General features: G+C 32.8%; 2 protein-coding genes across 9 annotated transcripts in view; both read right to left on the reverse strand.

The window, feature by feature from the left end:
- Positions 1–3,251: 3,251 nt before the first annotated feature.
- Positions 3,252–5,220, reverse strand: mRpL43 (mitochondrial ribosomal protein L43). The gene is made up of 3 exons (XM_090118162.1): positions 5,007–5,220; positions 4,473–4,579; positions 3,252–3,652 (listed from the first exon to the last, which is right to left on the reverse strand). The coding sequence occupies exons 1-3, from the start codon at positions 5,141–5,143 to the stop codon at positions 3,345–3,347; spliced, it is 552 nt and encodes a 183-aa protein (XP_089974288.1). The 5' UTR covers positions 5,144–5,220; the 3' UTR covers positions 3,252–3,344.
- Positions 5,221–6,363: 1,143 nt separating this feature from the next.
- Positions 6,364–14,488, reverse strand: part of LOC149896144 (uncharacterized) — a 36,207-nt gene continuing 28,082 nt past the window's right edge. For 7 of the 8 annotated variants that reach the window (XM_090118074.1, XM_090118073.1, XM_090118069.1 and 4 more), the window contains exons 13-16: positions 10,846–10,977; positions 10,035–10,166; positions 9,511–9,611; positions 6,364–7,555 (exon numbers count right to left, since the gene is read on the reverse strand). In XM_090118074.1, the coding sequence (XP_089974200.1) occupies positions 7,365–7,555; positions 9,511–9,611; positions 10,035–10,166; positions 10,846–10,977 (556 nt within the window). In that variant the 3' untranslated portion in view covers positions 6,364–7,364. Of the gene's footprint in view, positions 7,556–9,510; positions 9,612–10,034; positions 10,167–10,845; positions 10,978–11,207; positions 12,716–14,488 lie in introns of those variants that run through there. The other variant, XM_090118076.1, reaches the window with a different exon arrangement.

Below are 14,488 nucleotides of genomic sequence, written 5' to 3' on the forward strand. Positions count from 1 at the left end.
TTATTATCGAGCATGCTGTGATACCCGACTCCATCCATCACTATCGAAGATTGGTCGTACTAACTCAGAAACCTTCGTGGGTTCATGCACAATACTTTGCTGAAGATGTTCAAATATTTACTATGGTATAAGGACATACAGACAAACATTTTTTGGAACGAAGTTTCTTATCGCACGTTGCGAAAGGGGACTAGACGAAAAAATTAAGAAGAAAAGTTGTAACAACACTTTGCTATAGTTGTAATAGACTACAGGCCCATGTTGAAAAAGTTATGGGTCATTTGAACCACCAGGTGAAACTACGTTTGTACGGTATCTGTGTCATACTATTTCTATACTGATTTTAATCCATTATTCCGCAACGCCGTACAAAAATCATGGAGACAAGGGGAAAAAATCTCTACTGTACTTTCTAATTCTCATCTGCACTTAGTTGGACAGCTTACAAGTGACGGCATAGTGCTGAATCTTATTATTTTATGCTCTTATATCGTTCTAGATAGGTCACCTGGTGGTTCAAATGCATGGTGGTCTATAAGCCGTGCTCATGTTTCTCTGTCTGTCTCTCTCTCTCATAGAAAGCAAGCTCTTTTTAGTAACTTCGCTGTCTTCGTTCCATCCGGCCTCCGGGTATTCTTTGACATCTCTCAAGTTTTTTCTTTTTACTTAGTTACTGATGATTTTTATTTATTTATTATTTATAAGTAGGTACTTATAGCTTGATAGATGTGACAATAATCGATTTTGGAGTTATATTTAATTTGTGGAGATAATTAAAAAATTCAACGTAAGCTATTATCTAGAGATTTTCAAAAAACTAAACTGATATAAAGATTTTGTTTCTAAAATAACTCGCTTTCTACGAAATCATATTAATATATCTTTCTATCAGCTAAGACCGTGACAATATTTTATAAATGGGTTCCTTAGAAAATGTATCTTACAAATATAAATAATCTGTAATATAAATAAAATAAAAATAAAAAATAAAAATAGCCTTTATTACTGATAACATCATTACATTATACATAGTTCTATCTCTCTTGTAATAAATAATTTTCAATATACATATTACAATGGCTGTAATATAATAACATACAAATATATGAGGACCACATAAAACTTATTTAAAACACACCAAGGGACCAATTTGTAACGGAACAAGAACGGAAAAAGTACCACACCCCCACAGAAGATCGCGACATGAAATAGATGCATAGAAATATGTTTTGTTCCTTATGGAACGGAAGGAAACTAACATAAAGACATAAGTCGAGGAGCCGAAGAAGTTTCCTTTTCTTCTTGACGACGCGGTTGGCGCAGTGGTAATGTAACTGCCTACTGAGCCGACGGTCCCGGGTTCGATCCCCGGTCAGGGCAAATATTTGTGTGATGAGCTCAATTATTTGTTCTTGGGTCTGGGTGTTCTTATCTATATATATGTATTTATTAAATATTATATTTATCGTCGCCTAGTACCCACAACACAAGCCTTAATTGAGCTTACTGTGGGACTAGGTCGATTTGTGTAATAATGTCCTATAATATTTATTATTTATTTTATTTATATTTATTCTCCCTTTCCAGTCCTTTCCTTTATTTCCGTAGCGTAGTCAATTTCTTTTATCTCTTTAAAAGTTAAAATGCAAGCTACCTATTTGCTACTTCTGCAAGTGTTCATGAGCGGTGGTGACTGCTTTCTATCAAGTATCAGATCAAACACCAACAGTTAAATAATAATAATAAATGTAGTTTAAAAAGATACAATAACACAAACTCATGGAATTATTGTATTGTCACCGATCCTTGATAACACAGACCAAAGTACCTACTTGATATTTGTGCACTGTTTGAATTAGAACCGTCCGTTAAAAGTGGTTCAAAATGGATTCTAAAAGTGACGATTACATACAGATGAACTATGAAGCCTAATAAAAACGAGTTCTATTCTAATCCAATGACCTATCTATACAATTTATTATCTGCCCTATTAAAAAACATATGGATAAATTAAAACCATTTTCTACCAGACCTCTTGCTAACATGAAACATCAATCATAAAAGCAAGACAGGTTATTGCAATAACTTATCCATTGCAAAGCGAAAAATAACATTTTATTAGTAAGACCGTTAATCTTTTACGTCTTTGATCATGGTACCCTAAATTATTCATGTCCAAACGCATCAATGCTTGTAGATGCTATCTCTACTAATCTTATTTTCCAAGTACCAAAGTTTGATAGTGATACGTATTATGTATACGTAGTATATTATTATTAGTCTGTGGTATTATGTATCCATACCTCAGAGGATAGGTTTATTGCTCTGAGATCCATACTAATATTATAAATGCGAAAGTAACTCTGTCTGTCTGTCTGTTACTCAATCACGCCTAAACTACTGAACAAATTTTCAGGAAATTTGGTATGGAGATATTTTGATACCCGAGAAAGGACATAGGCTACTTTTTATCCCGGGAAAATGACGCAATCCCGGAAATCCCACGGGAACAGGAACTATGCGGGTTTTTCTTTGACTGCGCGGGCGAAGCTGCGGGTGGAAAGCTAGTATTACATATAATGTATATTACATCTTTGGCATAACCAACGACCAACGTCGTTGAGTGCAAACCAAGAAGGTGTAAACATATCTATGTGTGTCGTTAACCCTTGAATGAAAGTCTACGTAGGAAATGATATTACTTACTACATATTATGTATTAGATTTCCGCCCGCGGTTTCAAAGAAAAACTAGGTAACTTCCCGGGTGATCACAGAGTCTTAAAATTTAGTTTTAAGTAAGGTCTTCTAGTACAGATAAAAGAAAAATTGCCAAAAATATAAATCTGAAAGATACAACCACACAACGCAATTAAAAATGGACAAAAGCGAGTACAGTGGTTCTCGCGGGAATTAAGGATAATTTAACATTAATACATATATAATTACAAATGTTCGTGTGCAATTTGGTATAGAGATCTTAAACTAATATTATAATTAATGCAAGAGTAACTCTGTCTGCCTGAATATAATAAACAAATAAACTACTCCTTAATATTATCAACAATTAATCTCCTTCCAGCAACATTGCTAAATTTTTCTAGCAGGCGTTCTTATATTTTAAATATAATATTGCGAAAGGCACCTTTCAATTAAATACAGAAATAGATTTTACTCTGGAAATTCTGGAATAATTTCCTTCTGCGTGTGTACCATTTAAAAGAGCTTAAACTAAACAAATAAAACACCCAATAATATCATCACTAATTTTAATCAAACTAAAATCAAACACAATACAATATTCACAATATATTTCCTAAACTACACCTAAAACTATAAAAAAAATTATTCCGCCGTTTCCACGTCTTTCAAATTCTGTTTCTCAAACATTATTCGTAACTCCTCTGTGGCTGTTAAAGGTAGTCTATTATTAGAACCGAATTTAGGGTCCGGTAAAGTTGCAATGTTCAATTCAGGGTCCTTGAACGTGAACGGGGTCCAGGGACCCTGTATAGAGGGGTGGTCTGTGTATTGGTATTTTCGTAATCTCGTTGAGGCTATGTCCCCTTGCTGTGTGCGGAGGTTTTCGATCCATTTTGTTATTTCTGAGTGCGTTTTTTGATGCACGCTCATCCATACTCTATCTCCATTTACTGGAATTTGAAGAAGTATGGTTATAATATCATAAGCTTAATAAATATGTTAAATATGTGTTTGATGAAAACATAAATACATTTCACTATAACTTTTTTTTTATTTATATAAAAGTAACCTGTGAACACTTTAGTTTAAGAAAAACATTGAAAATGAAACTTCCAATTGGTAATCATTTTGAAATTTTTTGTTTATTTATAAACTAGCTTTCCGCCCGCGGCTTCACCCGCTTTGTCTAAAACCTAATAAATTATAATATACTAAATCCTTCCTCTTGAATCACTCTATCTATTACAAAAAACCGCATAAAAATCCGTTGCATAGTTTTAAACATTTAAGCATACATAGGGACAGAAAAAGCGACTTTGTTTTATACTATGTAGTGATACTTGTAAAAATCAACATGAATAGAAAAGGTTTCAGCTTATTCACAATGGAATAATTCTTAACTCCAAGGTGTTTCAAAGTTTGCCAAGTAACTATAGCTTGACCGCAATGGCTGTACCGCACCCTAGGTATGTGCGGTTTCGGCAGGGACCGGGTAAGAAAGAGCACAGGTTATCAGTTAGAAAAATGAAGAAAAGACTTTTTGGTTTTGCATAACCAGTATTTACAACATTACACAAATTATTTTACCATAAAATATTATTTTGTCTTAAGTCTTTTCTTCTTGAGTGTATGTGCGCAGACAGCCGCCAATGTGTGGTCATCTTTCATGAATCGTACTATACTCTCCCCCGCCTCGCCGCGCACATCCCTATACAGCAGTACAGCTACTGCGGTCAAGCTATAGAAAATAGTAATTAACAATAAACTTACAGTATTCAGCCACAACTACTGGGGACCTGTGTCGCCGAGGCTTCAAGTAGACCACCACACCTGGGTTCTGTTTTGCAAAGTCCACTAGATCTTGTTCAATGAAATCTCTGTAACAATGGTAATTTGCATAAATATAGGAAAATCAGGACTAAAAACTTTGTATCAACTGTAAAATCGATTACATATCTCCAATATATTATCATGACTGTTATGAGTTATTGCTTTCAATTCATTTTATGATATACTAGCTGTGTTATACTAGTATTGCCCTGCTCTTACTGATCTTTGTGTAATGATATATAACCTTAAGCCTTTCTTGATAAATGGTCTATTTAATACTGAAAGAATTTTTCAAATCGGACCCGAAGTTGCTGAGAGTTCAAGCAAACAATCAAACAAACTCTTCAGCTTTATAATATTAGTATTTTTTTTTGCATATTTAGTTACATAATCATTTGAAAAAAATTTAGTAGATGTGTTTATAATGGATAAAAAAGTACATCCTCCTAATTGATATTGGTTTATTCTACCAACCTAATACCGCGACTGCCTCCATGACTTTTGCAGAATTTCAACACAATTCGTTGTAATTGACACACGTAACGGCCCACACCATTCTGTAAAGGGGCTCTTACAAAACCAGACTTCAAGAATAAATGACTATTAGACATTTCTAGTCAATATTTTATGAGATATATTTTTAGGTATAATATGAATTTTTAGGTTAGAATTAAAGATGACACCAAAAATCAAAATATGTCAGTTGTCATGTGCCATATGTCAAGTTGACACAATATTATAATGTTCTGCGTTCACAATATTACTTGGTTTCATAAAATAATAAAGTTGACGTGGTATGAACGCAACGGTATGAAGAAGTGAGGAAAACGGGAAAAATTATTTTTGATGTTGAAACTGTTTACGATTCAATTAACTATATGTGATTTGTGATCGTAATTAAACTTTACATCCTTCCACTACTTATATAGTCAGGCTTTCCACTTGTATATTTTTGAATATATATATATTGTTTTACTCTAGACAAACGGATTCGGGTTGAAAATTCTAATTCTAAATACGATCAAGGGTCTCAGAGGCCAGCGCTTTATGAGGGTATTATTACACAAGTCCCCATAAATGATGTTTATACAAAATAGTGTACCATCGAGAAATACATATTATATCTCATGCCTTACATAGTAGTTAAATGCCTCCAGATTTACTTGGTCAGCATATTTTATATAGTAAATCCAATCCAATCTATATGGTAAATCCAAAGGTAAAATGAAAGAGCGACTATGATTTTAAAGATTATTTCATATACAGTGTGTCCGGACATGACATACCGATATTTGAAGGGGCTATTCTCCAGGTATTTTTATCGACAATTCAACCCCTCTACAGTCCCCTACCTCACCCCCCTCAAAATGGTTTTCGAATTTTTTAAAGTATGTTTCATCACTCTTATCAATTAAATTTGTTTAGTGGTCCCTAGAATAACTTGTTATTGTTCAAATAAAACCAAATTTAGTATTTTGCGACACTCACTTTCGAAGTTATTACAATTTTCATAAATTCACTATCCGAATTGATAGGTTTGCCATTTTGAGGGGGGTGAGGTAAGGGACTGTAGAGGGGTTGAATTGTCGATAAAAATACCTGGAGAATAGCCCCTTCTAATATCGGTATGTCATGTCCGGACACACTGTATTTTGATCGATTTTTTTTATTGACTAATTCATTTACGAATATATAAGATTCACAATACATTATTTTGATGTTAGTTATCTTGGTTATATGGTATTTTACAAAAAAAATAAGGTCAGTGTTATCGAAATAAAACAATATATTGTCGTTTTCATGTTTTATTACAAAAACATAATATTTACACGTGAATGAGTAAATACAACTTTAGCTTAAAATTAAATCAGGCAGGTTTTTAAATTCATTCTATATAATATTTTTTCTTGTATATTTTCTTATATTGTGAGACACGACACAATAAAAAAGGTTCTTAAAAATAGAATTATAGATATTTCAAAGAAAATAAATGTATCTTCTTGTAATTTCTTTGGATATTGACATAATAATATTATATCTACATAATTAGTATTGATTAAGTCAGTCAGAATAGTTTAAAATCGTATCTGGAGAATAAAAAATGTTGTGTGGTTTTATGAAACCACGGTAAAAGTGAAACTGTTCGAACGGTTCCGAACACTGCTTTGTGTAGCGCATGTCGCGTGACGGTCGGCTGCCGAGTAGGTATACCTACTCGGCAGCCGCGATACACGCGACATGCGCTACACAGACCAAACAGTTTGAGACGATGTAATAAAAGTTTCACTTTAAAAAGCACATTATAAAAGTAGAAATAATATCAGTTTATTCCTGGAACTTAGAATTGGTTTTTAATTTTTTTTCGATGGAATAAAATATAATTGAATATAATATTTGAATGTAACGTAAAACGTGACAGAATACAACAGATAAAAAAGATATTTAAGTAAGTACAATATAGTGAAGTAATTAATGTTGATTTGTTTAATTGTATACCTTCTATTATTATTACAAAATATCAATTACACAACAAAGGTAACCTTTAAAACATCGAAATCACATAACAATACAAAATCATTGAGAAAACACTTGAATACCCTTTCTTCTTCGATATATATCACTTGAATAACAAAGAGTATTAAGTGTTGCCAGTAAAATAAATAAATGTATTAAAAAACACGCTTTTACGAGATAAGCTCGAAAATTATATTGTCCGATCCTTGATAAGTGTACAAAGTTTGAATTAAATCTGTTTAATACGAGTCAAAATTTAAAGGAGTCGGTTACAAACAGACAGGTGAAGCTAATAAAAGCGTGTTAAAAGAGATCTATTTATTCTTTATTCCGTTCCTCCAGTTGTTTTATTCTGACGGGCACTTGAACAGCTGGAAGATCGACGCTTTTCGCGCGTCGGCGGCCATTTTGAACATCGTTGACAGATGGACGTAGTTCTGGCGGGAGAGGTTCTAACTCTGGTAATGTCGGCCGCTTGCGGGCGAGTTCTGGAGTTTTTAGTACTCCACCTTTGGGAATAATGTTTTTATAATGAGGAGAAATACTAATAATTATTAGCATGAATGGTTTGTACTTGAGAATTTGGTAGTGAGTTGAAAAGAAAGAATATCAGTCAAGTGGAATATTGATTTGTATGTAAATATGTGGCGAAGATTCGCTTTTCATGTCGAATATTGAATTTAAAGAAAAGAGATTTATTTTTCAAATAAAATAAAATGCTTCATAAAGTTGGCAACACTTACTTATGGTCGGGGTTTACAAAATGAGTTTAGTGTATATTCTTTAATCACTTATAGTATCAGACTTTAAAATTTTACACCAATGAAAAGAAGAAGATAAGAAGTTCTTCGACAACAGACTAATAACAATAATTATTTATCTTATAATATAACATTAATTATGAAAGCGATGGCCAATGTAAATTTGACTGAATGATAGCAATTTATCATTTGTGTAATGTTATCATGTATGAATATGTTCTCACATAACATTAATTTTGATACCAAAAGAATTAAAACAATTCTACCAATGAAAATAATGATGATAGACAGCCAATTAACCTCAAAAATATCTTGTACTTAAAGATTTTGATCAAAACCCGTCATATTGCGATTCGTGCAACGGCGCCATTCGTCTTAGATCATTAAGTAATGGATAACACTCGCAGGCGTTTCCCCTTTTGCCGAGGTATAAGATTATTCGAATCGAAAAATCTTATGCTTTCATAAAAACTACTTGCGTAATCGATTACAAACACTCTGCGTATTTGTAAAACATCGAAAGGACGTCTGCGAGTGCTCCGCTAAAAATGCCGTTTTGCACTGTCAAGTCTTGCAGAAGCAATTCAAACATGTCGAATATTAAAAAAGATGGAATAACCTTTAATTTGTGTATATTTTTTTATTTTTTAACGTACATTTCTAATTAAATGCAATTTCTAATAATCGTCGATGTATCGTTTAGCGATATGATCAAGACAAATAATCGAGTCATGTTTCGAGAGAGAAAGAGACGAGACTATCATGGAAAGAAAATATACAAATTTAATCTTTATCTACTAAGAGATAAAGTTGAATTTTAAACGCGATAATGAACCGCATTCCTTACGAGACTATCTTTTAAAGAAATACAAATTTAATCTTTATGGTATAAGTTATAAAGTTGAATTTAGAACGCGATATTGAACCACACTCCCCACGAGACAACTTGGAATGAAATTCAAATTTAATCTTTATGAACTTATAGATAGAGTTGAATTTAAAAACTCGTCGCTTAAAAGGTCGTAAATTTTTACGACTTTCGTGACACAAATTATTTTTGTGAATGTGTGATTGTGTTTCAATAGTGTGAGTTACCCTCCCCGCACCAAAATCAGCAGAAAGTTTAGTTAGAACATTTGCCAGCGTACTCCATCCATTACTTAATGATCTAAGCCATTCGTGCATATTCCGCGCCAACTTTGACAGATGCAATACAGATGAACAGACACACAATTATAGTGTTACATGGATCTTTTGGCACGTGGCAAAATTCGAAACATCATTTGATGACATCTGTGGATGACATTCATTGAGTGTGTTGTTATAAGTTGTTAAGTTTTCCATATCCTAACTTCTTCATAATCACACCTCAATCAGTGAACCGATTGGGATGAAATTATAGCTTGAGACCTAAGAAGCATATAGGATAGGTTTAACCCCTGAAATCTCAAGGGAACGGAAACTATACGGGCTTTGCTTTGACTAAGCTAGTTAAGAAAGCTAGATTAAAACAATTTTATATTTCCGATAACTTGAACTATATTGCCTAGAAATTTGTGTCATCCAAGTGCCAAAAGATCCTTGTTCCAATAAGTCGAAAATGCGAAAACGGGCACAGATAACAAAACCGTCACTCGCAGACCTGTCACTGTCAATACAAACCTACATTTGTTCGTGTGGTGTGTAATTACATAACTATGTACCCTTTCTCCGCGGCGCCGCTTGTATTTCTTGTTCTTTTTCGTCCATTTTCATTGATGTTTCACAACCGTCCGCCCGAGTGCGCATGCCGAGTTTTGGCGCACTGTAATTTTGTAAAATAATCTTTTAAAAAAATATCTATGTATCATAAGCTAGCTGTACCCCGCCGTTTTACTTGCGTTGCTCCTAAGTATTGATTATTTTTAAACTCTTTTTCTTGTTTTAACTAATTTTCCTAAGATAAAAACAACTAAAGTAGAAATCTACGTTAATAATTTCACCATATAAAACTGCGCATGCGCGTTGCATAGCGCGAACAAATAGACTAATTATGAAAAGTACTGAAATTTTATATAATAACAGAATTTTTACAGGTTAAAAATGAACCTAAATTAGAAAACAAATTTTCACATTAAACTAGAAATAATAAATGAGTCAAAACACTCAGTTTGATGTATTTAAAAACTTATTGTCGCATCTAGCAACCCGGTCTCAAATCTGTCACAATCCAAAACCATAGACAAACCTCTGTTCCACAAGAATCTTAGTTAATCTGGCAACTTCAGTCCTCAAGTGATGCAATTCCTTATCTTTCGCTTTCGACTCCGCTTCAGCCGCGCGCTCGCGGGCCGCGAGGCGGGCGCGCATGTCGTCAAAACTGTAAAATAATATTATTATATTATTAAGTTTCTCATTTCCATAATACTCGGGTACCACCCGAAGGACAGTACCCGGATCTTTGGAAGGCTTACGTGGGGACACTGATCCAACACGCAGAGGCCCTTTCGAGAATTTTAATGTGTTATGGGACACCAGCCGCAGCCTGCCCATGACTGCACTATAGAGATACAGCCCTAGGCAGTCCGCGGCCGATGTAGGTCTATTGCAGGGTATGGAAATTTAATAATTGGGCTATGGATTGGGATTAATAAATATGATTAAAAATATGAAGTCCGAAATATGAAAAAAAAGAAAAAATAAGAAGAAAAAACGACGTGTGTGCCGGCTGCCGAGCAAACGTGTCAGAAGTGAAACTTCTTTGGCAAGATTCAAGGATACCGAAATTGTCGTCTTACTTCACTTACTGACGTGACGGTATTGTCATGACGAGACCTTGAAATTTTACTCTCAACGCGCCAAATACAGACACAAACATTAAAATGTATGCTTTGTATATTTTTTGCTACCCCTAGAATGGACTGTAAAACTCTAATGTACATCTCTATAACTTCAAATATAATGAATTCAAAAGTACACTACCAGTATATTGCCGAACGGCGGAACCTACAAATATAAATATTAAAAAAGAAATAACCCTAATAAAAAATAATACTTACAGTTTTCTCAAACATGCACATTTCCTCGTCAAATGCTCAATTTGATCCCTCGAACCGTTCTCAGCCTCCTTAATCTTCACAGCATCATCGCTCCTCTTCTGACGCAAATCTCTCTCTCGCTCTAGTGCCTCTCTATGTTAGTAAGGGACAGTTAATAGTTTATTGTGGCTGTATAGATTGCGACCGTTGCCTTGTTTCGCTTCGTAAAAAAATATGTGGCGGGAAAGTTTGACAGTTCCACAGAGTATAGATTGAATTGTCTGTGGTTTTTGCAATTTGAAAATAATGTAAAGTGAATATTTTTTGACATGAAACTTTTAAGATTTTAATAAAAATAAAACAAATATGTAGGTAACTGATAAAAATTTATTAATAACCATAATACAAAATTGCTAAAACAATTAATTGAATTATTGAAGCTTATAGCTTGTATAGTTAATGAAATTGCAATAAAGCTATCAAAGACTAGAAATTTGAGTATGTTTCTTATGAAATAAAAGTAAAATTTAAAACTTAAAACTGAAATCTTAAGCATAAATGATTTTTTATTACAATATTATGTTGCTACAATATGTATTAGCGATAAATGTATTGATTTCACGACTTAGTTCACAATTTGGCAAATTTTTATACTAGCTACATCATATATCATACAGCCAACTTAAGAGATTTTTTTTTTAATAATTATAAAAAAAAGAACAAACAAAAAAAAATTTGATAGAACAATGAAGAACAGCGAACAGTTAGTTGATAGAGCCAAAAAAGTGCAAAAAATTAATTTCCCCCGCCAACTTAAAGAGAGCCCAATTTGGCCAGGGATTTGATTTCTAATGTCATAGACACTGAGCAGTATCCATTCATGGTGTAGCTAGTATTAAAATTTATTTTAATTTTGACACGATGATGTTGATAAAACTCTTTAAGTAGAAAACTAACAGTTTAATGGGTGTATAAACTGCATTCTAATAATTATTAGATCGATTGCAATAGTTGCAAATTGCAATAGCATTCTGTCATCATGATATGTGATGCAATAGTGAACATTTATCACAATTAAAAGTGAGCAACAAGTGACAATAATTGTGTCCAATTGAGATATCAATCTAAAACACAGATGAAACAATATAAATTCGTATCTTTTTTAATAAGGCCTCTATCCGTTTTAATTAATCTATGGCAGAAATAGCATGGCAGCTTAAGTTCTGAGTGCTGACAATAATTTATATAATTTGTAGATTTAATAAATATAAATATGAAATAACTAAGTCGTGAAATCTTATATTATAATACCTGAGTATGTATTATGTTGTTATGAGTAAATGACTTATAATACAAGTAATAATTATAAATTTTTTCACTCAGTCCAAATGGCAGTCAGTTTAAATTACTTAAAATACACACAATTAATTGAAATATTTAAAAACTATAGTTAACATACCGTAAAATACATAAAACTTTGTGAAAAATATAAAAATAGTACATTAATAATACAAACATTCAAATATAAGGTTCTTTACAAAAATTTCTCAATATCTTCGAAAAAGAAAACATTTTTTTCAAAAACAATTATTTTCTAGATATCTCGTTATTTTTAAACAGTCGTAAAGGCTAACAAGCCATCAAATCGATAAATTATTTGGTAATAAAACCTCAAAACACCACATACTCTTTGGTCGCGTCTTAAAAAGAATACAATTTTGTCTATGTTATCATGCCATAAAAAATTGTCTATGACATTTAAACCTTTGCTCGTATTCGCGTGTAAAAAAAGAAAGCTGCTAGAACGAGAAAGGTGACTAGAGCGAGACGGAACGATCCAGTGATGACGCACGTGATACAAGCTGTGAGTAGCGCTCCAACCCAGCCGAGACTGTTCAAAATTGTTTCAATTATTTCTACCCTCATTTTTGTGATATACTTATATGCAAAAATAATATGTCAAATAATGATATTTTTTTTGTGTTTTTTTTTTTGTAATTCATTATTATTCAATTACGTAAGTTCATTCATAAGGGAGTGGATTTCAATTACTTAACTAAAAAAAAATAATGAGGAAAATATCACAGCAACGACTGAATAATGTCTTCTTAATAATATAATTTCTTTTTTTAAATTGGTAAAAATATTGAAAACAACATTACATTAAATTTTACCAATCCAACTCTAACTTTTAAATTTTATCAGCTACTAGCAAACCCGGCGAACTCCGTTTCGCCACCAGAGACACCTTTTCTTTGCTATAAACCTCACGGAGCCCGAGACCTTTCCAACGAATGCAAAACCGTGGAAATCGGTTCGTGCGTTCTGGAGTTATAGCGTCAGGAAGGAAAACCCGACTTATTTTTATATAGTAGAAAGTCATTAAGTACATAATTAAACATCACACTTCTCTTTATTTTTTATATCACAGCAACTATATTAATTCGCATTAATAAAAAAAAATATAATCAATAATCTCTATTCAATATGGTACTTAGGTACTTATGTTAAAAATTAATTAAATTGTGCGCATTATGAAACATACTGCCTTTTGGACGTAAAGTGAAAATTTTGTATAAATAAATAAATGAAATAAATAATATATTTTCATGAATAATATCTGAAGGTCTGTTAATCTGAATAGTGAAGAGTATTTATTGGTTAAATTATTTACGATTTTGTATATTTATGTTATTTACTATTTACATGCTGTGGTAGCCAAATTCGTCCAAAAGGCAATATATTTAATAAAAATAATAATTAGTTGAAAATCGTGAAAAATAAGGACTAATTTCGCTACCAATTTTATTTGGATGTGTGTTAAGGATTATGGAAAATAATGTTATTTTTGTTAATATAGATTGATTTTGATTGCACACAAAAAACAGATTAGTAAAACAATATTATAAGTAGTGAAATTATTTAAAAAAAAGATCCCGACTGCGTAAAATAATCTAAGCTCTATTAATTTGAAAACCTTTGAAAACCACTATTTATCGAAATCTCCAATAAACTTAAACTTAAAAAAATGAAAAAAGAAATTTTTTTGGCGCCAAACATCTGACACTTTCTTTTTTTTAATCTGACTTATAGCATCTACAGACGCTCCGATTTGGTTGGTGCCAACCAAATCGGAACCGACAAGGCAACCATTCCAACATTGCTACAGATTGTCCGACGGTTGGCCTTCCAGCTGTCAGTTGACCATAGAGTAATATGTCAGTTGACCATAGTACGAAGAGAATGGGCTAAATTCTACTATAGAAATAGAGAAAATTACAGTCATATGCGGCTCTTACAACTTATTTTTTAAGGTTTTTAATGTAGCCGCACTGTCAATTTTTTTAATACTTCTAACATAATAAAATACGCTTGATTTCTGGCATCTCTATTTGCGTAATCTTTGTTACTTAAGTCCCACAAACAGGGAAAGTCTTTATATAGTTCCAGCAATTTTATTAATATGTCACGTTCGGTGACCGTAACTCCCTCGGCGTTCATGTTGACGTCCTACACCGGCGGCGTTGCGAATGTGAATGAGCCAATTACCTATATTACTCTATGGAATGAGCCGATTTGGTCGGAACAAAGCTTCCAAACGTTCCAATTTGGTTGGATCGGATAGGAAGTTGGTTTGGTCGGTATCGCCGGCGCATCCGACCAC

The sequence above is a fragment of the Colias eurytheme genome, chromosome 29, assembly GCF_061535395.1.
Source record: "Colias eurytheme isolate Ceu_HAF_F1 chromosome 29, ilColEury1 Martin Lab GWU primary, whole genome shotgun sequence".
In the NCBI taxonomy this organism is placed as follows: Eukaryota; Metazoa; Arthropoda; class Insecta; order Lepidoptera; family Pieridae; genus Colias; species Colias eurytheme.